Genomic DNA, 27,386 nt, shown 5'->3' with positions numbered 1-27,386 from the left:
TAATTTTCATTCCCACCAACAGTGTAGGAAGGTTCCCCTTTTTCCACATCCTTGCCAACATTTGTTGTTGTTTGTCTTTTGGATGGTGGCCATCCTAACTGGTGTGAGGTGATATCTCATGGTGGTTTTAATTTGCATTTCTCTGGTGATTAGCAATGTGGAACATCTTTTCATGTGCCTGTTGGCTATCTGAATTTCTTCATTGTAGAAGTGTCTGTTCAGATACTCTGCGCAATTTTTAATTCGATTATTTGCTTTTTGTCTGTTGAGGCACATGAGCTCTTTATATGTTTTGGATGTCAACTGCTTATCGGATATGTCATTTATGAATACATTCTCCCATTTGTAGGATGCCTTTTTGTTCTATTGATGGTGTCCTTTGCTGTACAGTAGCTTCTGAGTTTGATATCGTCCCACTTGTTCATTTTGCTTTTGTTTCCCTTGCCCATGGAGATATGTTCATGAAGAAGTTGTTCATGTTAATATTCAAGTGAGTTATGCCTATGTTTTCTTCTAAGAATTTTGTGGTTTCATGACTTACATTCAGGTCTTTGATCCATGTTGAGTTTACTTTTGTGATGGAGTTAACAATAATCCAGTTTCATTCTCTTTCATTTTGCCAGCACCAGCTGTTGAAGAGGCTGTCATTTCCCTATTGTATATCCATGACTCCTTTATTGTATATTAATTAACCGTACATACTTGGGTTAATATCTGGACTCTCTATTCTGCTTACTGGTGTATGGGTCTGTTCTTTTGCCGGTTCCAAATTGTCTTGATTACTGTAGCTTTGTAATAGAGCTTGAAGTTGGGAAGCGAGGTTCCCCCTGCTTTATTCTTCCTTCTCAGGATTGCTTTGGCTATTCGGGGTCTTTGTGGTTCCATATGAATTTTAGAACTATTTATTCCAGCTCGTTGAAGAATGCTGTGTGTATTTTAATAGGGCTTGCATTGTGTCTATAGATTGCTTTAGGCGGGATGGCCATTTTGACAATATTAATTCTTCTTACCCAAGAACATGGGATGAATTTCCATTTATTAGTGTCCTCTTTAATTTCTCTTAAGAGTGTCTTGTAGTTTGGCAATTGGATTAAAGAGTGTTCTTGTAGTTTTCAGGGTATAGGTCTTTCACTTCCTTGTTTAGGTTTATTCCTAGGTATTTTATTCTTTTTGATGTAATTTGTGAATGAAATTATTTTCCTGATTTCTCTTTCTACTAGTTCATCATTAGTGTATAGGAATGTCACAGATTTCTGTATATTAATTTTGTATCCTCCAACTTTGCTGAATTCAGATATTAGTTCTGGAAGTTTTGGAGTGGATTCTTTAGGGTTTTTCATGTACGATATCATGTTATGTGCAAATGGTGACAGTTTGACTTCTTCCTTGCCAATCTGGATGCCTTTTATTTCTTTGTGTTGTCTGATTGCTGTGGCTAGGACCTCCAGTACTATGTTGAATAGAAGTGGGGAGAGTGGGCATCCCTGTCTTGTTCCCAGTCTTAGGGGAAATGCTTTCAGCTTCTCTCTGTTAAGTATAATGTTGGCTGTGGATTTGTCATATATGGCCTTTATTATGTTGAGGTACTTGCCCTCTATACCCATTTTGAGGAGAGGTTTTATCATGAATGGATGTTGAATTTTGTCAAATGCTTTTCTAGCATCTATGGAGATGATCATGTGGTTTTGTCCTTCTTTTTGTTGATGTGGTGGATGATGTTGATGGATTTTCGAATGTTGTACCATCCTTGCATCCCTGAGATGAATCCCACTTGATCATGGTGTACGATCCTTTTGATGTATTTTTGAATTCGGTTTGCTAACATTTTGTTGAGTATTTTTGCATCTATGTGCATCAGGGATATTGGTCTGTAATTTTCTTTTTTTTGTGGTATCTTTGCCTGGTTTTGGTATTAAAGTGATGTTGGCCTCATAGAATGAATTTGAGAGTATTCCCTCCTGTTGTACTTTTTGGAAAACTTTAAGTAGAATGGGTATTAGATCTTCACTAAATGTTTGATAAAATTCAGCAGTGAAGCCATCTGGTTCAGGAGTTTTGCTCTTAGGTTGGTTTTGATTACCAGTTCAATTTTGTTGCTGGTAATCGGTCTGTTTAGATTTTCTGTTTCTTTCTTGGTCAGCCTTGGAAGGTTGTATTTTTCTAGAAAGTTGTCCATTTCTTCTGGGTTATCCAGTTTGTTAGCATATACATTTTCATAGTATCCTCTAATAATTGTTTGTATTTCTGTGGTGTGTGTAGTGATTTTTCCTTTCTCATTTCTGATTCTGTTTATGTGAGTAGACTCTTTTTTTCTTGATAATTCTGGCTAGGGGTTTATCTATTTTGTTTATTTTCTCGAAGAACCAGCTCTTACTTTCATTGATTCTTTCTATTGTTTTATTCATCTTGATTTTATTTATTTATGCTTTAATCTTTATTATGTCCCTCCTTTTACTGACTTTGGACTTCATTTGCTCTTCTTTTTCTAGTTTTGTTAATTGTGAGTTTGTACTGCTCATATGGGATTGTTCGTCTTTCCTGAGGTAGGCCTGTATTGCAATATACTTTCCTCTTAGCACGGCTTTCGCTGCATCCCACAGATTTTGCAATGTTGAATTATTGTTGTCATTTGTCTCCATATATTGCTTGATCTCTGTTTTTATTTGGTTATTGATCCATTGGTCATTTAGGAGCATGTTGTGAAGCCTCCATGTGTTTGTGGAATTTTCAATTTTCTTTGCATAATTTATTTCTAGTTCCATACCTTTGTGATCTGAGAAGCTGGTTGGTACAATTTCAATCTTTTTTAATTTACTGAGGCTCTTTCTGTGGGCTAGTATATGATCTATTCTTGAAAATGTTCCATGTGCACTTGAGAAGAATGTATATTCTGTTCCTTTTGGGTATAGAGTTGTGTAGATGTCTGTTAGGTCCATCTTTTCTAGTGTGTTGTTCAGTGCCTGTGTGTCCTTACTTATTTTCTGTCTTGTTGATCTGTCCTTCAGAGTTAGTGGAGTGTTGATGTCTCGTAGAATGAATGCATTACATTCTGTTTCCCCTTTTAATTCTGTTAGTATTTTTTTCACGTACGTAGGTGCTTCTGTGTTAGGCTCATAGATATTTATAACGGTTATACCTTCTTGTTGGATTGTCCCTTTTATCATTATATAATGTCTTTCTTTGTCTCTTGTTACTTTCTTTGTTTTGAAGTCTATATTGTCTGATATAAGTACTGCAACTCCTGCTTTTTTCTCCTTATTAGTTGCATGAAATATCTTTTTCCATCCCTTCACTTTTGGTCTGTGTATGTCTTTGGGTTTAAAGTGAGTCTCTTGTAGGCAGCATATAGATGGGTCCTGTTTTTTTTTTTATCCCTTCAGTGACTCTATGTCTTTTGATGGGTTTTCCTTTCTAGGTGACCTTTTTTCTCTCTCTGGCTGCTTTTAAGACTCTTTCCTTGTCTTTGATCTTTGCCATTTTAAGTATTATATGTCTTGGTGTTGTCCTCCTTGGTTCTGTTGCATTGGGAGATCTGTGGAGTATCATGGTCTGCAAGATTATTTCCTTCCCCAGATTTGGGAAATTTTCAGCAATTATTTCTTCATAGATACTGTCTATCCCTTTTTCTCTCTCTTCTTCTTCTGGTACCCGTATAATGCAAATATTGTTTCATTTGGATTGGTCACACAGTCTCAGTATTCTTTCATTCCTGGAGATCCTTTTTTCTCTCTCTACCTCAGTTTCTCTGTATTCCTGTTGTCTGATTTCTAGTCCATTAACAGTCTCTGGCACCTGGTCAAATCCACTCTTAAATCCCTCCATTTTTTGTTTCATTTCTGTTATCTCCCTTTGGAATTCATCCCTTAGCTCTTTTATGTTTCTCTGGAGCTCCATCAGCATGCTTATGACTTATTTTGAATTCTTTTTCAGGAAGATTGGTGATTTCAGTTTCACCAAGCCCTCTCTCTGGTATTTGAGGGATTTTGGATTGATCAAGGTTCTTCTGCCCTGGCGATGGGAGTGGTTACCAGCAAGTCACGTGTGTGTCAACTGGGAAACCAACGTCCTTCCTGCTTGCCGGTTGCCTTGCCTGTCTCTACTGTCTGTGCCAGTTAACTGCACACAGGGAGCTGCCTCTGGATTAATTCCCTGAGTTGCTGTGGCCGGGGCAGCCCTTGGGATGGCCTAGGGCATTGGTGGGGATCACAGGCAAGCGGCGTGTGTTCTACGGCAAGAACAAAGCCCATTTGTGCTTCCTGGATTTTGCACCCATCTTCACTGTCTGTGCTAGTCAGCTGCACACAGGGAGCAGCCTCTGGGTTGTTCCCCTGAACTGCTATGGGCATGGTGGTCCCTGGGGGTATCCTATCGTACTGGCAGGGGTTGCAGGTGAGCAGCACGTGTTCTGCTGTGAGAACAAAGCCCCTTTGTGTCTCCCGGACTCTGTGCCAGTCTCCACTGTGTGTGCCGGGTCAACTGCATGCAGGGAGCAGCCTCTGGGTCTGGGCCTGTTAGCTATGCACAGGGATAAGTCTGTGTGTTAAGCTGTGTGGTTGCTGTAGGGGGTGCTGCTCCATTGCTATTCCACAGCAGTGGCAGGTCAGCCTGTTTGCTTGCAGTGCCGGTGGAGGGGAGCGGGGAAGGAACAGCAGGCTACTTATGGCTGTGTGGGGCCTTGGACCTGTGTTGCCACCCAGGGTGTTGGGGCGCCATAAGTTTCTTAACATTCCCAGCCTGCTGGGCTGAGTGTGCCTGGACAATTTTGTCTACCTGTTAAACCCTTGTCCCTTTAAGACTTTCAAAGCAACTGCTTTTCTTTTGTCCCAGGGCATCTGGCTGTGGCAATCTGTTTGTAGTCTTAATCTCAGATTTTCCTTTTCCACTCCTCTAGTATCCAGTGCACCATTCAATGTGTGTCTCTGCTCCCAGGGCAGATTATTAGGGCTGGTTATTTAGCCATCCTGTGCTTCCACTCCCTCCCCACTCTGATTCTTTTCCTTCTGCAAGTGAGCTAGGGTCGGGGGAGTGCTGGGGTCCCACCGGGTCATGCATTTGTATCTTACCCTTTTCTGTGAGATGTCGGGTTCTCACAGATGTAGATGTAGCCTGTCTCATGTACTGTATCTTCTGGTCACTCTTAGGAATAGTTGTATTTGTTGTGTTTTCAAAATACATATGGTTTTGGGAGGAGATTTCTGCCACCCTACTCACGCCGCCATCTTGAGTATCTCTTTCGATTTTGAAACATCTTAACCAGAAACAAGGAATGTCTTCCCTCAAGGCCACTTTTGGGTCTTGTAGGAGCTTTTTAAAAAAATACATAGATTTAGTCATATTGGGTTTTTTTACATCTTTGTTAAGTTTATTTGTAAGTTTATGACGTTAGCTTTATTTTTAAGTATTCATCTTTAACAAAGAAAAAGGCCAGTTTTTCATCATAAATGATTCTTGTTTCAGCCTAACACATTTAGCATATCCAAAGTGTTTCTTTTCACTTGTAATGAGGAAACCAACTAAGTACAAGATTTAAAGAAACCCTCTTCTTTTTTCTATTTAATATATTTTTAGGAGAGAGGGTATAGGATGGCAAATAGGAACACGAACAGTTAAACCATACCTGAAAAACATAGGCTTTGCAATCATGGAAACTTCCATTTGTAGTTAGTACCTGTTTGCAGGGGAATTAAATATTGGCAAATGTCATATTGAAGAACAGATATTTGGGACTTGCTGTAGTCCTAGACATCTGTGTTTACTAATCCTTTTGATACTCATGATTAGGTACATTTTGACCAGTGTCCAGATTCCATTTTGCATTGGCATGGAATGTAGAATACATAAGATCCTTAGTAGGGGGCAGCATCAGCACCATGCGAGAGTATATATTACTGGCTTGTTTTCTTCGTTAACGTGTCTTGATGAATTCTAAGATGTTGTGGTGTTTGTCTTGCTAGTGGATAAATCTTTTTGTAAGGCTTTAGAATTTTTAAGTTATTTTATGGCTACCATCATCTAACAAACTCTTGCAATCTAGTTTACAAATGAAGGTGAAGGTTTCTTTGAGATTTTTAGTATTTTATTGAGTTTGAATAAACCACCTAGAGAATTTTCCATAGAAAAACATTACAGTGTGGGAAGTTTTGAATTATTATTTCACTGTATTGTAACACTGAAATGTTAAGAAAATCTATTTATACCTTAAATCAAAATTTGTTGTAACTGTTAATAGATTTACAATTGCATTAAATTATTAGACTAAAATGACCCTGGATTCACAGATTTGGGTGAAACGTGGCTATACTATGTTTTAGCTGAGTAAACTTGGGAAACTATTTAATCCCCCTGAGTTTTTCCTCTTTAAAAAGGGAATAGTAATGTATGTACATACATCATACTGTGATGATCAGAGTAACTCTTGTAAAGCATTTAGCACAGTGCTAATGACACTGATGGCTAGGTATTAACAGTTACTTCTCCCCAGCCTCCATGGTGGACTGCTCTATTTACTTAACTCTTGCCAGTGTTTGGGAATTTCAGGAGGCCTCTATCTTTGAGAGTTAAAGAATTAAATTAGTGTAGTCTCTTCTGCTACAATACATGCTTTTTAAAAATTGACTTAGCTAATCTGCAGTTGGTAAACAGGAAAATGTCCGTATGGTGTGGTAGTTGGGTCAGTTCAGTTGAGACTTTTCCCCAGCAATCAGGGAAGCAAGTATTCTCACAAATACAGAGGGGTTAAGGGGGGGAAAAGATGGAAATTCTATAGAAGTGCTTTCCTGTAGTGCAAGTAGTGACTTATATACTGGCCTTGAAATCTGTGGCACTTTGCATTGTTAAAACTATGTGAGGAAGCTTAAGAGTTATAGATGAAGGGGCTATAACATTATTTCCTGCAGTGTTTAAAAAATCCTGCACCTTGATTCTATTTTAATTTTGTTGAAACTGTACACAATGACCTGTGTCTCAGTGGAAGAAGTATGAGTCCAAGGTTTAAGGAGATAAAGGATTGACTGACCTTTGTGCTTGGTGTAAATGTCAGTGGAGATTTAACTGTGCTAGCGTATTTATTATGATTCCTCCCCCCACCCCCACCACGAAGTTCCACACGTTTTCAAAGTTTTGTCCTATTTCTACATAAACCCTGTTACTTTTATTGTGTAATTTTGAAGAATGTGCTTTTCAACAATGTGATAGATGTTAAAAATATAAGCCTATAACAATTATGAAGTGTAAGCAGGTGTTGACTGAAACAAGGTAGAACAATAATTCTCAACCGTGGGTGGGGACATTAGCCAATATCTGTAGACATTTTTGGTTATTACAAGTGGTGGAAGGAGTGGAGAGGAAGGGGCTGCTGGCATCTAATGAGTAGAGGCCAGGGATGTTGCTGAACATCTAGTCATACACAGGACATTCCCTCACAACGAAGAGGTACTTAACCTGTAGTGTCACTGGTACTGAGTTCGAGAAACTGTTACAAGGGTTCTGGGACATAGTAAGCACTAAATAAATGTTAGTTAATATGTACGTAATGATGAAAATTAAAATTTCAAATGCAAATTATTGTATGACGTAGTCTGTTTCTGTGCTTTTAATTGTGTTTGTCTAAGTACAGCATTGTTTGATTACTCTTGCTGTGTTATAATCCCATCGAGTTTTAAACAGTCCTTTATTCTTTTCATAATAAGAATGTTCTTTGATTTGTAGAGACTAATATTAAAATCATTTTATTGGCTTCCAAAACTAAATTCTGTTAAATTTAACTTGTTGAAGTATTTGTACAAAAATGATATCCTTGAGACTCTTAATCTTGCTTACTTTTTATTTGCTCGAGTTACCTTCTTAGAAAGTTTTAAAATTTCCTTGTATAAATATACCTCTGATTTTATTTCTTAGTGGTGTACATGTTTGTTTCCACAATAAATGTGATTTTTGACATTGTATTTTCTTTTTTAATACTCATTTTTATAATGCTTTTCTAGTAGCTTATTTTTTTAATTTGTTTTTATTGAGACATAATTGACATAACATTGTGTAAGTTTAAGAGCTACAACATGTTGATCCTAATATATTTGTTTACTGCAGTATGATTATCACCATATGTGTTAACACCTTTATAATGTCACATAATTATCTTATCCTTTATGTTGTGGAAACAATTAAGATGTATTTTCTTCTCAACTTTGAAATTTATAATACAGTATTGTTGTCTCTAATCACTGTGCTGTGCATTCAATCTCCAGGACTTGGCTACTAGTTGGAAGATTGTACCCCTTAAACAACATCTCCAGAATTCCCCCACCTTCCAGCCCTTGGTAGCCATCATTCTACTCTCTGTATTCATGAGTTTGGCTTTTTTAGATTACACATACAAGTGATATCATATGGTATTTGTCTCTAGTGACTTACTATTCCTTTGATTCATACCTTAAACATTGTCTAGAACTTTTAGAACAATATTAAATAAAAATGAAGAAAAGTGGCATCCTTCTTTGTTCCTGAATTAAATACAACATAAAAGTTATAATACTCTCATGGTTGGTGCAAAGAACATGGATTGTATTTACGGCAAAGAAATATTTCTAATTGTCCAAGTAAGGGCCTTTAGAATGAGTTTCATACAGCCTTAGTTTTTCAGTCTTTGAACAACCTTATGTGCATTCAGGGAATATATTTGAAGTAGAAGGACTTTGTCCATATTTTCTAGAAATCTTAAAATATAACTGGAGGGTTAGGCATAATGATTAAAATCATTGCTGAATCTAAATTTTTTCCAAAAGTATCAAGTAATTACAAAGCTGTATATAGCTATATGTAATTAGATGGTAAATACATTTTGTGGGAATTCAGAGGTTAGGGAGATATTTGTGGGCTAGTATGGGACTAAAGCAGATGTGTATTGCCCAGATTATAATAAATGGAGATTATTGCAATGACTGGAATGAATATGACCGAGGCATGGAGTTGATCATGACCCACTGCCTGGCTTATACCACAGTTACCAAAACCATTCCAAAGATTACTGCTAGTTGAGCTAATTTAATTACATAAATTCTAAATCCATTTATTTAAGAACCTCTTAATGTTTTCCCCAGTGAAGAAGTGATTAAACTGTGATAGAAATGTAATTATATGGTGAATTCAAAATGTGTAGTTCTCATTAGTTTAAAGTGACTGATACTAGAACATTTCTATATTCATTGTTGTTTTGTTTTCATTGCTATTTTGTTCTCATTCCACAGTGTTATCTGTATTTTAGGTGTTATATAAATGTATTTAGGAGTGTTTTATTATTGCTTACAGTGAATTTATTTTGAATTCTCATACTGAATTCTTCTTCTGCTGTAGAAATGGAAGGGATTGAAATGTATCAACTAACTTGAATTTGTAAAGTAAATACCAATTCTATGCTTACATTCTGGAGGACACAACAGGGGCTTAATTCACGGCTTGTTAACCTCAGAGTATGTCAGTCAGTGTAAGGCACTCTGCCTGATGTTACAGATGCATTGATCTCAACAAAGCCAAAACCAGTGCCTATCATCATAGGAAATCCATAGCTGTAAATGAGAGTTTTCTGTTAACTATCCTTTGTCTTGACATTGATTCTGGCCTGATAGTTGTATCTGCTTGTGAAATCTTCCTAAAATGAAGCATCCTGCATTACTGTCAGTCTTTTCCTCAGCCCTGACTTCCCACTGGTGTGACTTCTGTTAATACCAATGTTATCCCACCTGCCAAACTTGAAATCTACCTGCTACATCTAGTCTGCCCCTCACATTCCTAAATCTCTCTTTGCTCTCTATTGTAACAATCAATACCATGTTTCTCTGTCTTCATTGGGTATCTCTGTAGGGCAAACTACATGCCATTACTGAGTGTGAGATGGGAGGTTTGATTCTGGCTTTGTCGCTCCCCTGCTAAAACGGCAAGGGCTTCTCCTTACCTCTAAATAAGACCTATTAAGAACATCTCTGCAGAACCTAAAGTAATATGTTCATAACCCTCTTCTCTTAGCTATCTCCTCTCCTTCCCCTTAATGTACTCCTGACAAATGAGCTACTTTTCTACCACGTTTTAATGCCCCAGGACTTGGTTCACGTTCTCCTTTCTTGCTTTGCCCTCTTCCCTGCCAGTGCAGTCAAAACCATAAGTTCTTAGCAGAAATGCCTCCTCACCACATCATTCTCTAGCTAGCCTGAAATGGTTTCTCTTATCTTGAGAATCTTACAGTCCTGTGTCTCTCATGACGTTTCCATTTGTTTGTATCATAGTTATTTATGCGTAAGTTTTATAGTTAGAGCAGATTGTGGCAGGAGTGTTCTGTTTTTTGTCTTTATAACCCTTCACATGAGGCTTCATGCCACACACATGCAGGTGCTTGGGAAATACATGTTAATGACCAAAGTAAGATACCATATGGTATCTGGTTGTATTATTACCAGTGTTCACTTTACAAAGTGTTATGCATCTGCTCTCTGAAATGATGTACCAGAACTTGAACATCTACCTTATGTTTTTAATGCTGGTGACCAGTCATCAACTGCGTGACAGGACAGTGCATTTTGTAACAAGACTCCATTTCCTTTGTTCTTGGACAGGAGAATCAGATGAGAGGGAACAGTCAAAATTGGAAGTTAAAGTTTGGGATCCAAATAGTCCACTTACAGATCAACAGATTGACCAGTTTTTAGTTGTAGCACGGTGAGTATGGCTCTGTTGAGTCAAGAAGTATCTCTTTTTTTAATAAAATAATTTATATGTGTGTGTATTTTCCTTTTTTTGTATTCTCCTTTTTTTCATTGGCCATGTTATTCTTTTTCTTGTTATGTAAAAAGGCCTAATATGTATCACACCACTTTCTAATAATATGGTTTATTATCATTAGTTCCTGTTTAAAAAGTGAAAATAGATTTTTACTGATTAAGAAAATAATGAACAGCCCTTGTAAAAATTTGAGCAATACATAAAAGTATAAAGATGAAATTCAGCATCTGAAATCCTGTATCTTTAGAGTAGTGATCTTCACGTGTCAATAATAATGTACACCTCAATTCCGCTTATGGCATCCATGCATGAGGAAGGCCTTGCTAAGCATGGACTTCCCTCTGAAAGCTCTCTAACTAAGCCCTACTGCCTGGCTGGCTTGCTTCCTCTCCCCGCAGCCCCATCCTCCTTTCTTGAGAAAATGAATGGGAGAGAAATGTGTTTCTGTTGTTTCAACTGTAAAAGTAAATCATGCTCATGTGGGAATTGCTGCAAAGCCGTAAGTAAATGAGATTACCACAACATTGTAATAGTGGAAAAATTGGAAAAAACAGGCTATCAGCAGACAATTGATGAGTGAATTGAGGTATGCTCAATAATGGAATATTACTTTTACAATAATGAATGAGTTAGAGGGGTCAAAGAGATAAATCTCGGTGAAGTTGAGTGAGGATATACATAGGATGATCACTTAAAAAGTTTTACAATATGCAAAATGTCATTTCATAATGGGCATATATATGCTAGCATACATGATTATATGAACCAAACATGGCAAAATATTTGAATTAGGTAGATAGGGACATGACTACAAGAATCTTCATTATATTCTCTAATTTTCTCTTGAACTTTTTTTATAATGCTTTTATGCATATGTGTTATATTTTAACATTAAAAGAATCTCTTCCTCAGCTGACATGTTTAAAATACAGGCAACAGCAGCAAGTCTTAGGTTAGATTTCTCTCATATGGGTAGGCCTTCTAAACCAGTAATTGTGTGTGTGTGTGTGTGTGTGTGTGTGTGTGTGTGTGTGTGTGTGTGTGTGTTTAATGAAAATTTATTCTGTCTTGAGTCCTTATACTTAGAGGTTGCTCCAGTTGATCTCATTTGAAGAAATAAATGTTTTTAGGATTTCACAGTTTGGGCTAAAACAGTGGTCAGAATGTAATTTGCAGTAATAATTAAACTCAGCATCTATTCTACATCTGCTTCTCTCTTTTTTTAAAGTACATTTGAAAACCAAATTGTTTACTCCATGGCATTTCATAATAGATCTTTCTTTCTTTATGCCACACAAGCCACTTTTTCTTAATTATGGCAACCCATATATAGTAAATTGGCTTGTCAATTCTTAAATCTTATAGAAAATACTTTCTGTTTGATATTTGGTGCTCAAACATCCTAATGCTTGTTTGACTTATATAATTTTCATTCACTACCCAGTTGTGTGTTTTTAATATAAAAAAATAAGAATCTCAGTTTTTCCTCTTTGTTTTTGTGGTTAATCAGTGCTGTTGGGACATTTGCTCGAGCCCTCGATTGCAGCAGTTCTGTAAGGCAGCCTAGTTTGCATATGAGTGCAGCTGCAGCTTCTCGAGACATCACCCTGGTAAGATGCTTTTGGAATTTTGGGGTTATAATTCTTCTGCCACTTTAATTTTAAAGCCAGTATAGCAGTGTTGTAGACGGGAGAGCTTTCTGTCTCTTAACTCGGTGGACTGCTAGGCTGATTTGGCTTGGATGATTCGTTTACTGGGATATCTCATCCCTAAGTCACCTCTTGTGTTTGTGAGCTGAGACAAGTGAGAATGACTGTGTATGAAGTAGGTATGAAGTGGTAAAAAAATATTTCAGGGAAAACAATTCAGCATTCTGATCCGTCTGTTTTCACTTTTGTGCTTTCTTCCTGTACTTCATCTATATACTTAAATAGCTATACATCATATATAATGCTTTATAATTTCCTTAAGTGAAAGTGATCACCTGTTGGAACTGCTATAGGAGTTATCCATTTGTCATATCAATATACAGTATCAATATTTAAAGTTTTTGTGTGCTCATTGGAAAGAGGGTCTTTTTTCATATGCTCTTTTATTACATTATGGTTGCTATCTCTCCTAAGACTGTTCCTTTTTTTCCCTTGGTGATCAAATAAAACTTGACATATTCAGTTTAATTATACCCTAATGCCTGCTATGGCAGGGTGTTGGGCTTGGTACCTGCTTCTTTCTCTGTACCTCCCAGCAGAGTAGACCTGCAGAGTTCTGCTGATTATAGTTACATACTGTATTTGAGTGCCACAACTGTTTGAGATAGGTGTGGTAGGATGCTCATTTAACAGATGAGAAAATTGAGATTTGGTGAGGTTATTTGATCAGTATTCATTACATGTAATTAAAGTTTCATTTTTGTTTTCCGATGGAATGATAGGTTTTATTATTTTCTCATTATATTCCAATTTGAAATGGTTTCCACAAAATATTTATTGCCATAATGTAAAAACTCACAGTGGAATGCACACCAAATTGTTTCTTATAATGATTTTTTTGTATTTTTGTACAATTACAGATGATAATGAAAGCATTAATAGTCCATACCCATTATGGAATCCCTTTCTTTATCCTTTCTCGAAGGCTAGATAGAATGTTTATAGAAGCAAGTTCTGTTCTCCCCATTGGTATATTAACATTTTATAAGTTTAGGGGTTTCAAAAATCAATGTGTATTTTGATTGTTTAGAACTTGTAGAGTACTTAACTGAAGAAGCAAGAGTATAGATGTCACATTTGTAAAAACCTTCAAAGTCCTGTTAACATATATTTATGTGAACCAGTTCTATATGGAATCTAATCACCATCTGTATATTTTTTCGGTTCAAAAGATTTTTTACCAATTCTAAAAATAATGTATGCTTACATGAAAAATTGAAACACAGAGTACAGCAGCAGCCAATAAAAAAGTTTTATTCTCATTATCCAGAGTAGAATAGTCTTGCCATTTTGTAATGTTTCCTTTCAGCTCCTCTTTGTGCATTATAAATAATAATATTAGCAAATTACAGAATAGCACAGAGGATAATGTATTAGAACTCCACATAATGCCACCCAAGACAAATGTTAATATTTTCATTTTTTGAATTAAAAAAAATTTTCAGCCATTACGATGTTGACTCTCTGATATTCTCCCCTCAGTCCTATCCTGTTTCCCATCCTCCATATGTACCTCTGACCCCCATCATCCCTGCCTTCTGTCAGATGACAGCCACCATAACAAATCTGTATTTCTAATCTGTGATTTTATAGTTTTACTATATATTGATGTATCCAAAACAGCATAACCATTGTTTTACATGTGTTTCAGTATACTGTGCAGCATTTTGCCATTTGCCTATTATTGACATCTAGCCATATGGGTGAATATATACCTAGTTCATTCATTTTAACTACTTGGTAGTATTTGCAGTATTCTCTTACAGAATATCACATCACATTATGTATTCTCTTACCTGTGAACACCTGTAGTGCTTTAAAAACATAATTTTTTTTGCTGTTACCCACAATGCCAAGTTGAAAATTCTAGTACATATCCTTTATGAATATATGTGTGTCCTTCCTATTTACTCTTTTTTTAAAATTTTGGTATCATTAATCTACAATTACATGAAGAACATTATGTTTACTAGGCTCTCCCCTTCACCAAGTCACCCCCACAGACCCCATTACAGTCACTGTCCATCAGTGTAGTAATATGCTGTAAATCACTACTTGTCTTCTCTGTGTTGTACAGCCTCCCCGTGCCCCCCCACACACACTATACATGCTAATCGTAATGCTCCCTTTCTTTTTCTCCACCCTTATCCCTCTCTTCCCACCCATTGTTCCCAGTCCCTTTCCCTTTGGTAACTGTTAGTCCATTCTTGGGTTCTGTGATTCTGCTGCTGTTTTGTTCCTTCAGTTTTTCTTTGTTCTTATACTCCACAGATGAGTGAAATCATTTGGTATTTCTCTTTCTCCGCTTGGTTTATTTCACTGAGCATAATACCCTCTAGCTCCATCCATGTTGTTGCCAATGGTAGGATTTGTTTTCTCCTTATGGCTGAATAATATTCCATTGTGTATATGTACCACCTCTTCTTTATCCATTCATCTACTGATGGACATTTAGGTTGCTTCCATTTCTTGGCTACTGTAAATAGTGCTGCAATAAACATAGGGGTGCATCTGTCTTTTTAAACTGGGCTGCTGTATTCTTAGGGTAAATTCCTAGGAGTGAAATTCCTGGGTCAAATGGTATTTCTATTTTGAACTTTTTGAGGAACCTCCATACTGCTTTCCACAATGGTTGAAGTAATTTACATTCCCACCAGCAGTGTAGGAGGGTTCCCCTTTCTCCACATCCTCGCCAACATTTGTTGTTTGTCTTTTGGATGGTGGCGATCCTTACTGGTGTGAGGTGATATCTCATTGTGGTTTTAATTTACATTTCTCTAGACTAAAATTTTTACTAATCTGATGACCTCACTTTATTTCCCTGATAACTTAATGAGGGTAATCATGTTTTCACATGTTTACTGAGTCTTCAGTATTTATGTATTTTTATATATACATATATATTTTATTTATAAATAAATATTTTTTTAAAAATATATTACTGGCTCTTTGTATTTTAAGTTCATATCCTTAGTTCATTCTTCACTTAACATTATTATTATTTTCTAATTGTTCTAAAGTTTTATTCATATGTAAGACTGTAAATATATCTGGAGTATATTTTTAAGAATGAAGCAAGGTAGGGGTCTAATTTTGTTTTTCTCCATATAGAAAATCAATTATCTCAACATGTTTCACTGAATTTTTTTCCTCATGATTTTGTAAACCCCCCCTCTTTTATTTCAAGGTCCCTGATATGCTTATGTCTGTTTCTGGATTTTTATTCTATTCCCTTCTGTTTTGTTGATCTGTTTGCCCAGGCGCAAGCACCAGTTATAAAACATTTTGATAGTTTATAAGACAAGTCCCATGTGAAGTTCCTGTTTAATGCATAGGTGAAGTTATTTAAAAGTTTTATACTTTGCCTGTCTACTGCTCAACCTTCCCCATCCCCTGCCATCACACACAATGTTTTCTTCATAATACATCACAGACACTTTTTCATATCATTATAAGAATCAGGAAAGTTCTTTCCTAATGTTACACAGTCTTCCCTATTATAGATATACTGTTACTTACATAGCTCGTCTCATGGTTTAACACTGTTCTTAAGAGAGAATGCTTCCCATACTGTAACTGGTAATGCTATCAGTGTTACAGGTCCAGCCCATCCCCTCTACTCTGTCTGAGGATTGAGACTGGAATGCCTGTTCTGAGATAGTGTAGAGCTTCTTTGACTTGATCTGCTTGCAGATAGTTCTGATGGGGAAGAGAGGTGTGTGGGCTCTGGGTTCACAGCTGGATCAACTCTCTGCTTCCTACTGCTGGTGACTGGTGGGACAGTGGATGAATTTCTTTTGGAAGAGGGCAGAGTTTTCAACATTTCAGTATTTATAAGGCCATTATAAATTTATAAATGGCCATTACAAAAGCCATTTATAACAACTGTTTTAAAGAGGACCTAACCTATGTCATTTTGTGTTTCTCTTCTGCAGTACTTGCCTGTGATGCTGCTTCTAGGCAGATATGTTCACACCCTCCAGTGTTTCCATCTCTTCTGTTTTGTTTTCTTTAGTATTTAGCAGTTTGGAGGTCACTTTTGTATTCCATCTATTGCAGCTATTATAATACTATAACTTATTTTTTAAAGTAGAAATATACCCAGAAGCTCAGGAAATTGTGCTTTGTCATCTTTGTATAGTTGTTTCAGGACAGGATTTGAACTTGTTCTTGACTACTACTGAGTTACCTCTGTCTGCCAGATACCTCTTCTGTCTCACTCTGGTTAAAATGGCTTGTGTTTAAATGTCATTATTGTTGTCTTGTCTTGGATTTGACAGCACTGAAGACGATCTCTTCTTTTGTCTGCAACATTTAAATGCCTTGGTATCCTGCTCTCATGACTCTAGGTTCAACTTAAGATTCTTTCTGTATGTTCTTGTGTTATGTTCCTTTCAGTGCCATACAACTGACATTTGTAGAAGTTGGCAGAAAGAAATTGATGCCCTTTGTTATTTCACATGCCATGACCTGCTTCTTTAATTCTGTTTGCCCAGTAGTATTGTGCCCTTCTACTTTGATGTCAAATTTGAGATCCAGGAGCATTCATATAAAAATGAGTGGGAGTGGTTAAAAATTGATTATTAAAATGTTGATAATATGAGTTTTGCACATTGTTTTCCAAAAAACATGTGAAAGGCTGATAGTTGTTTTATGCCTTTAAATGAGAATGGGGTCACCATTCAGTTGACTTCGGAGAGTCAAGTTCTTAACTTTTCTTTCAGTGTTTACTGGCCTGTACAGATGAGGTTAGTACCTTTCTCCATTAGGTGACCAGCCATGGATCTGAAGACATGCCAGAGCAGAGAGGGAACCCTGGAGCCTGTCCTAGGTGATTTTCTTTGTGGTGTTTCTTCTGAGAAGTGCAATTGGCTTTCATTCAGCATTCCTAACTTTACACGTGTCTGTATATCCAAGACAATGTATGCTACTTGGTCAAATCACCAGTAATATTTTGGGAGCAGGTAATCAAGCTGCCTGCAGATTACTAGATTTAACTTCCACATTTGGAGGTCTGTTACAAATGACTGGACAGAACTTCAAACATTGCTTGTCTACAATACATGGTAAGATTTATAATTAAACCATTGAAGCCATGGAGGCTTCATAGATTTCACCCTTTTATCATTAAAATGTAGTGTTCTTTGTACACTATGCAAAGAAAAAAATTAGTTTACAACAGTACCTACATTGACTTTCCCACCCTCCTTTGTGGAAACAAAATTCCTTAGGACATACTAAACCCTGAGGTGATTAGTAAATAATAGTTGATGGACTTTCTAGCCTGTTACTTCCTGTTTTGGGGCTATAACCCTTCTGGGTGGAGGGACGGGGTGTCATGTGCACTGTTAGGAAGTTAATGCTGGATGCTGGAGCAAAGCCTCCATCCTGGAGAACAGGAAAACTGGATCTCTCTTTTGCCTGAACTCTGAGGACTAAAGCAAGTTGAAGAATAGGATCCAAGAAAAGAAGTGTTTTGATTGTTTTGAGCCTTAGAAGCCTGTATTAGAGCTAATGGTGAAGTAACTTAGATAAAAATCCACATTTAATTAATGACAGAATAAGGAGTAGAAACTTAGGTTTCCTGATGCAAAGGGTGGTTCTGAGAAAGGTCATGCTGTGTTGATTTTGTAGGGAGGAAATTGCATCTTGGAACATCTCTAATTCCTATTTCATATCTCATCTTTTAAAAATAAACAACTCTTGGTTTTACTGTCTCTTATCTTACATCCTTTTAGTGGCTTTTAATCGCATTTAGGGTAAAATCCAGATCCTTAAAACAGTCAACAACACGTGGGGTTCTGTCTGGCCTCTCTCTTCAGCCCCTTGCCCACATACCTCTGTGTCCTCTGGGCTCCAGCCAGGCTGTATCCTCCTTTGGCTCCAGGGCCCGCCTCCTGCTAGCATGACCTTTGCATGTGCACTTCCCCTTGCCTGGCTGCTCTCACAACCCCACCTGATTAATTCTTCATTGCTTTTTCAAATCTTGTCTTAATTCATCAGTCTACAACAGGTTGTTTTATGATGGGCTCATGTAGTGAACCAACCATGTTCCTCCATGTTAGTTGTTTGTAATTAAATACTTATTTTTGTGATTATTTGATTAATGTCTGTCTTCTTCCCTTTCCCCACATATCAGCAGGTAACATTTATTAGAATAGTGAATGTATCTGTTTTTCCTCACTGTTGAATCCCCAGCACCAAACACTTCCTGGCATATATACTAGGTGTTCAGTAAATCTTCTATCTCTAGGACATAGCTCATTAAAATAGTTCATTGGGGTGTATTACTTCCATTAAAATGTTTTTGTTAAATGTTTTATTTTGTTAAAACATTGTAATCTACTGAATATGTCTCATCATTAAGAGTGATATATATTTGAATTTTAATTTCATTATGTCACCATAGGTATGCATACACAGTCTGAAAGAGCAGAAATTACAGAAAGATTTAGGCAGTGGATATAGTGAATTTGAAATAGTGGTAAAATAAATACAAAGCATAAAACTTAGTTTAGCCATTTTGAAATGTACTATGTTCTTTGGCATTAAGTACTTGAATTGTTTGTGCAACCATTACCACCATCCATCTCCAGAACTTCTTCATCTTTCCCAACCGAAACTCTGTACTCATGAAATAACTCCCTGCTTCCCAGCCCTTAGCAACTACCATTCTGCTTTCTGTCTCTATGAATTCAACTACTCTAAGTACCTTATAGAAGCAGAACCATTCAATAACTGCCCTTTTGTAACCTGTCTACTTCACTTAGCACAAATGTTTTGAAGATTCATCCAAATTGTAGCACATGCCAACATTTCCTTCCTTTCTGAGCCTGAATAATATTGCATTGTATGTGTATATTGCATTTTGTTTTTCCATTCATCTGTCAAGAGAAACTTGGATTGCTTCTGCCTTTTGGACTTTGTGAATAATTCTACTCTGAACGTTGGTGTACAAATGGATATACTTGCATGATTCTATGCTTTTCCCCCCTGGATTTATAGCTTATGATCCATACAGCCTTATGCATGTTACCTAACTTCCTTGTGTCTGAGTTTCCTCGTGTGCAGTGGGAATATTCATGAAATCTGTGGGCCCTGCTTTAGGGGGTTATGGATTGATGAAGAGGGTGTACAGACATACCTCTGTAAGTTGCTCATAGATGCGTCCATACATATAGAACTAGATGAACTGCAGTGGCTCCCCAGAGTATCCCTTAGGGCTGTTTTATCTGGGTCCCTGAGTTCTCTGAGGGGCAGGGAGCTCACTCTCATATCGATTGCTCAGATAGGGTAGAAGACAACTGATTTATTGCTATGTCACAAGTCTTTTTGAGCTTCTGTTAACATTGCAGAAGAAATATTCAGTTTATGCACCTGTATTTAAGGTTATGTTCACAAACACTGGGTACCTTTGGCCCTATCCTCACTGGGAGAGAAAGCGTGTGATGCCTTAGTACCCTGAATAGGACTCCTGGCACCCTCTTTCTAATCTCCGGGGAAGTCTGCCTCTGAGTCCATGTGGCAGTAACTTGAGATAAAATGAGATAGTACTTGTAAGTCATTTAGTACAGTATCTGGTACAATGTAAGAGCTCAATAAATATCAGTTGTTATTGTTGGATGATAATAACATTACCCCCCACCACCATCTTTGTTGAGTCTCATTTAGTTTCTTCTGATTTATAGCATTATTATCTAAAAGAGATTTTGTTATACCCTATTTACTGTCATTATAGTAGATTATCAAGTTTGAATATGGTCATTAGCTATAGTTAACTCTACATTTAATATAGTTGTTACAAGGAAATCACTATACAGTTTAAAGATCTTTCCCCTTAAAACAAGCTGTAATTTTACAATAAAAAGTTTCCCATCAAGAAAAACTTAGAAAAAATACTTATTTTCCTGATAAGAGAGAACAATAATTTTATTCTTCAGATATTAATTCTTTGTAAAAATGCTAGACATTAATCATGTACTTCATTCTCTTTGTCAGTCCTGTTCAAACCAAACATTTCAGTTAGGGCCTCAAGAGTGCTGGGTATTCGAGGATAGTTCAGAAATCACAGTTGTTAATATTATTTAAAGAAGTTGTACTCAGAATATATGAATCTTTAACATTTTAGATACCAATTTATGCTAGAGGTCTAGTCTTCAAAATGAATATACAATTGATTAAATGAGAATTCATGTAATTTTTAAAAACTCAATCTGTTAAAACTTAAAAGAAAACTATCCATGTTTCCAAGTCTGTAAGGTTAGAGTTAGAAGTAATAGACTACTACTGCCGCAAAAAACATGAAACATTAAATTTTCCTTTCTTCTAAATATATCATTGAGGCAGTATTTCACATTAGGCACACCTGTTTTTGTCTGATGATCTATTGTAGGTAAGAATTTTAAAATAATTTTAAATGAACTTAGAGACACTGCAAACTGTTGTAGACTTGTATGTGTTCTGTTTATCCATTTCTTTATTTTAAATTAGTTTTTTTGGGGGTGGGGTGGAATATATATTGTTTTAACTTTTTCTCCTATTAATTTGACACTAACATCAAGAAGCACCAGAAAGTCAATGTACTTTCAACTATGGGGAACTATAATGAAAATTGTTTGAACTTTTTTGCCTGGGGTTAATGGTGAAGACTTTCAGATTTACAAGTGTGAGTTAATGAAGGCTTGTGGTTATAATTTCTTAAAATTTGTTGTATTTGTATTATGAGAAAATAAAAAAATTATACTGACATCTTGTATTCCCTTCACCCAGATTGTCCAAATGTTAACATTTACATTTCCTTTATCATTCTCTCTGTAATACTATAATAATACTTCTTGTTATTATTTCTGAACAGTTTGAGAGTGAATTTCAGAATGTATGTCCCTCTATTCCTAACTATTTGAGGAGGTAGTTCCTAAAAGAATACAGATGTTCTCTTATATAACCACAGTACAATTGTTCGATTCAGGAAATGAACATTCCTTTAGTACTTTTATTTAATCTAGAGACTTTAGTCAGATTTACTAGTTGTCCTACTGTTGTCCTTTTTGTAACAAAAGGAAAAACATTTTTTTCTGGTCCAAGGTCTACTTGAGAAACAGTTCATTTAGTTGTCATATCTCTTTAATTTCCTTCAGTCCTGAACAGTTCCTCATTCTTTCTGCTTTCATCATCATGGCATTTTGAAGGGTGCAGGCCACTTATTTTGTAGAATGTCCCTCATTATATGTGGCTATAATTTGATTGAAACTAGAATAAGATTTTATTCTCCTTAAGTCCATTTTGGTCAGTTATGTCAGGAGATTTTCTATTTTTACCCATACAACTTAAAGGTCTTCCCCTTAAAACAAGCTGAAAATTTTACAACAAAAAGTTTCCTATCAGATACAAAATTAATACACAGAAATCTGCTACATTCCTATACACTAACAATGAACTAATAGAAAGAGAAATCAGGAAAACAATTCCATTCACAATTGCATCAAGAAGAATAAAATACCTAGGAATAAATGTAACCAAGGAAGTGAAAAACCTATACCGTGAAAACTACAAGACACTCTTAAGAGAAATTAAAGAGGACACTAACAAATGGAAACTCATCCCATGCTCTTGGCTAGGAAGAATGAATATTGTCAAAATGACCATCCTGCCTAAAGCAATGTACACATTCAGTGTAATCCCTATCAAAATACCAATAGCATTCTTCAACAAACTGGAACAAATAGTTCTAAAATTCATATGGAGCCACAAAATACCCTGAATAGCCAAAGTAATCCTGAGAAGGAAGAATAAAGCAGAGGGGATTTCACTTCCCAACGTCAAGCTCTACTACAAAGCCACAGTAATCAAGACAATTTGGTTCTGGCACAAGAACAGACCCACAGACCAATGGAACAGAATAGAGACTCCAGACATTAACCCAAATATATATGGTCAAATTATATACCTTAAAGGAGCCATGGACATGCAGTGGGGAAATGACAGCCTCTTCAACAGCTGGTGTTGGCAAAACTGAACAGCTACATGTAAGAGAATGAAACTGGATCATTGTCTAACCCCATACACAAAAGTAAATTTAAAATGGATCAAAGACCTGAATGTAAGTCATGAAACCATAAAACTTTTAGAAAAAAACATGGGCAAAAATCTCCTGGAGATAAACATGAGCAGCTTCTTCATGAATATATCTCCTGGGCAAGAGAAACAAAAGTAAAAATGAACAAGTGGGACTATATCAAGCTGAAAAGCTTCTGTACAGCAAAGGACACCACCAATAGAACAAAAAGGCATCCTACACTTCTGGGAATTTACCCTAAGTATACAGCAGCCCGGTTTGAAAAAGACAGATGCACCCCTATGTTTATCGCAGCACTATTTATAGTAGTGAAGAAATGGAAGCAACCGAAGTGTCCATCAGTAGATGAATGGGTAGAGAAGGTGTGGTACATATACACAATGGAATATTATTCAGCCATAAGAAGAAAACAAATCCTACCATTTGCAACAACATGAATGGAGCTAGAGGGTATTATGCTCAGTGAAATAAGCCAAGTGGAGAAAGACAAGTGCCAAATGATTTCACTTATATGTGGAATATAAGAACAAAGAAAAAACTGGAGGAACAGAACAGCAGCAGACTCACAGAACCCAAGAATGGACTAACAGTTACCAAAGGGAAAGAGATTGGGGAGTATGGGTTGGAAGGGAGGGATAAGGGGTGGGGGAAGAAAGGGGCATTACGATTAGCATGTATAAAGTGGGGGGAGGAACGGGGAGGGCTGTGCAACACAGAGAAGAGAAAGAGTGACTCTACAGCATTTTATTATGCTGATGTACAGTGACTGTACTGGGGTTTGTGGGGGTGACTTGGTGAAGGGGGGAGTCTAGTAAACATAATGTTCCTCATGTAATTTAGATCAATGATACAAAAATAAAAAAAAACTTTATCAGGAAAAAAATTGATGTTCTCCAAGTTTTCAAATTTATCGACATAATTTTTCCTAGTGTTTTCAATTAGAAAAATTTGTTGTGTATGCAGTTTGAAATAACTTTTCATTACTGTTATTTATGTGTATCATATTCCACCCATTTTTGTCTTTTAATAGTTTTGCTAGAGATTCCTTTTTTACTGTCTTATTAGAGATTTTAGTTTAATTGATTTTCTTTATTGGGTGTTTGTTTTCTGTTTATTTTTGCTATTTCTTTACTCTTTTTTTAGTTGAAGTATAATTGATATACAATCGTATATTGGTTTCAAGTATTCAACAAAGTGGTTCAACAGTTCCTCATATTATAAAATCCTTACTCTAACTTGTGCAGTTACTCTCTGTCAACATAAGAAACTGTTTCAGAACCACTGGCTATATTCTCCATGCTGCCTTCTAGTTTTCTTTCGGCTTACTCTGTATTCCTGTTCCAGCTTTTTGAGACCAATTTTGAGCCTGATGGTTTTTGTCTACTTTCCCATTATCAATATTTATGTATCTTTGTATCTCATATATTTTAATAGTATTTTCATTATCATTTGGTTCTGAGTATTTCCTAATTTACTTTATAACTTTGCAATTGATGGTGAGTTAATTATCAAGGAAATGAGGTTCATGGGGATTGTGCTACAGAACATGTATGATACCAATTCTTTTAATGTTATTTCCTGCACTATAATCTTCCCTAGGATTTTGCTCGCCAGGATTTTGATGTTACCCACTTTCACTTCAGTGTAGTAAAAAGGAAACTTTTGTTTCATGTTCCTCTTCCTGGATTATCCCAGCCTTTCCTTTGTTCTTGGTTGTTCTCCAGTGTCTTCATACAGTTGTGTTACACATTTGGTTTGTATCTAGAATCATAAGGAGCGATGGACCCATCGTTCTGCTCCTGGCAGGTGTAGAAATGATATTTCCTGCAACCCTGTAGCTTTCTTTTGATAATCAAAAGGTATGAGTACATATAAGAACATGCTAAGGGTGGCTTGTGGGTTGAGTTGAGCGAATGAGAACTAGGTCATAAATTAAATCAATAGTATTGAATAAATATGTATATCAGTTGTCAAAATGATGTTACCCATGTACAGGTTGGGTTTCTGGGAAACAGACTTTGAGATGGAGACATGTATACAGCAAGTTGATCAGGGTGAGTACCCTTGGGATCAGTACCTGTGGAGAGAAGGGAAAGAGGCAGGATTGAACAGAGAGAGAAACTGGGCTATGATATAGTATGAAAGAAGATGCCAGCTGACTTCAGGCAAGACTCTGAAGAGTTGTCCCAAATCAGGGTGAAAGGCTGGGCCTTTATACTCCTGCATCATTGGATGCAGGCTGCCCCAGAAAGAGGTATAACCATGGGTGATGAATCTCCCTTAAATTGATATCATGCCAAAGATGACCAACAGCTGAGGGCTGTTTGTTGCTAGCCTGTCTAGCACTGGATGAATAAGTTCTTTATTCTCAAAGGGGAAAACACAGTATCTCTTACACTGCCAGAATTTCAGTGGCTTCTAACAGTAAGCATTAATTTCCTGTATATTTCTCTGTAGGTTGTCTAGGATTCTGAACTAGACTGGCCTGATTTAGGTGTCCAGCTGCAGGTTGGGTCCAGCTTTGCTCATTTTATCTTTCATCCTCTGTTGACAAAAGTCGGTAACATGAGAAGGCAAATCCAAATATACAAACACATGTCGAGGCTGTGTTCCATCACATATTATTAACATCCTATTGGCAAGTCACGTGGTCAGGCCCAACATCAGTAGAGTAGAAAAATACCCTCCTCTGGAGGTCCAGGGGAGGGAGGGACTATTTGCTGAACAGTAATACAGTTTACCATAGTGTGATTCTGCTTAATGATCAAAAGATGAGAAGTCTACTGCCAAGATTTCATTGTCAGTCTTTCTCCTAAAATACTTCTGTTTGTCATCTCCATCTGTTATGAATGAGATGAAATGTGACAACACCTTCACCACTATTTGGCAGAGAGAACAGCTTGTCCTGAGTTCTGCTTTTTAAAATTTAGATTTGAATGGATCTTGTCATGTGTATCTATATCTCTATTGAAAAGATTGTATCTTTGCAAAGTATTTATTTAGAGGGAAGGTTTTCAGGTTTTTTACATTTCATTTTAAATTCTTATTTTAAATTCAGGTATGCATACAGTAAAGTGTATTTATCAAGTACACTTACGTGCATGACTTAGAAATTTTTATGTATACATCCATCTATGTAATCACAACCCTGATCTAGATAAGGAATATTACCAGAATCTCCAAAGGTTCCCTCATGCCCTTCCCCAGTCAGTGTTCTCCCTTACTCAGGTAATCATTATTCTGACTGCTTTCACCACCACTTGTTACTTTCCTCAAAGTTCATATTAATGGAACCTGTATGTTCTTTTACATGTAGCTCTTTGAGTTTTTACTATCTTACTGATAAACTGTAAGTCATTGGCTGTATGTCAAACTCCTCTGTGTTAGAAAGTATATTCTGTGTTTTGTATTATAGATTTTTAGGGTAGGATTAGAATATATAAAAGTCCATTTAGAAGAAACTCCTATGTGTGTCAGAAAGATGGGGTTAATATGGACTCCTAGAAAATAATGTGACCCTCTGGTTTCCTATGTGAAGTTGGTCATTGATTTCAAAAGAATTATTCCCTAGAAATTCCGTAGTGCATATGTCTAATGGGATGGTTATTTTCTATGCATAGTGATCATTACTGCACACTCTGGGCTGTCGTATAAATGTAGGCTTTGAAGGTTTCATAGCTCCTGGTCCAATTCTATTTGATTTGTAACACAACGCAGGAGCTAGTCTTCAAAACCCACACGATTACTTCAGTGTTCAGTAACACAGGCACACTCTGAAAAGAACAGAATCTTTAAAACAATCTTGTCACTTGCAGTTTTGGTCACAATCGCTTAGAAAGACTTAAGTTATTACCTTGACTCTTTGAAGCATTATTAGAGAATAACCCATCATAATTTTAAAAGGTGCTTATAAGAAGAGCATTTTCATTCATCTAACATGAACAAAAGACTGAAAATCCATTCATGCTTTGAGTGGTTGGCATATCAGCTGAGAAAAATCTTCATTTAATTCTGTGACTTTCAGTTTCAGAGCAACTGTTAAGTATAAAAAAAAAATCCACCTTCTGAGGAATCTCATCTACACAGCTACTTTGTTTGATTTATTGATTTTGAATACCATTTGATCTTTTTTAGTTTGTTACCATTGTAAATTAAGGAGTTTTAAAAAAATCATTTACGTTAAATTATTAATTGAAAAGATCCCCAAATGCTATTGAACTTTGTTTTCATTTTCACAGATCAGTTACTGAGAAACAATAATTACTTAGTTTCAGGGATGATGTAAAAGTGTGTGACAGTGTACATGACAGTTAAACTGCCCAATCTGTCAAGTGAGGTTAGCTAGAGAAGTGGAATTAAGTTTGCAGAGCACAAAGAATAAAGATGAATTCTAATATTTTTGTAACCCCTGCTGAAGAAGTTAGTCCATGATTGTGACACATACTCACAATCTGAGTAATCGATTTCAAAAGAATTATTTCCTAAAACTTCCCTAGTGCGCATGTCTGATAGGATATTTATTTTCTATGCATAGTGATCATTACTACACATGGTCAGTGGTCTAGCTGTGATTATAACTAGGAAATTAATCATGAAATCCCTTTTAGCTTTATTTTGTGTAATCCAATGATTTATTTTAAGTGAAACGTCAACCCTTGTTAAAACACCTAAACATGTGCATGTCCCAAATCCTGCCTTTAGCTCTGTTAACAAATTTGTACTCTATCCTTATTCAGTATCTTAATGTATCACAGTGTAAAGATGTATTTTTAATGCATACATTAGCTAATAATTTTTTCTCTTTAATGGATTAACATCTTTGATATTTGAACTTA

At 36.4% G+C, this 27,386-nt stretch overlaps 1 protein-coding gene across 9 annotated transcripts in view; it reads left to right on the top strand.

The window, feature by feature from the left end:
* Nucleotides 1–27,386, top strand: part of MTA3 (metastasis associated 1 family member 3) — a 161,357-nt gene that overhangs the window by 89,493 nt on the left and 44,478 nt on the right. For all 9 annotated transcript variants that reach the window (XR_012121614.1, XR_012121616.1, XR_012121615.1 and 6 more), the window contains 2 exons: nucleotides 10,602–10,704; nucleotides 12,278–12,377. Coding sequence is in view for 6 of the 9 variants with exons in the window: in XM_036990816.2 (XP_036846711.1) it covers nucleotides 10,602–10,704; nucleotides 12,278–12,377 (203 nt within the window). In the remaining 3 variants the exon portion in view is untranslated. The remainder of the gene's footprint in view (nucleotides 1–10,601; nucleotides 10,705–12,277; nucleotides 12,378–27,386) is intronic.

The sequence above is a fragment of the Manis javanica genome, chromosome 1, assembly GCF_040802235.1.
Source record: "Manis javanica isolate MJ-LG chromosome 1, MJ_LKY, whole genome shotgun sequence".
Lineage (NCBI taxonomy): Eukaryota > Metazoa > Chordata > Mammalia > Pholidota > Manidae > Manis > Manis javanica.
Note: the sequence above shows the minus strand (reverse complement) of the source record. Positions and strands in the feature narration are given on the sequence as shown.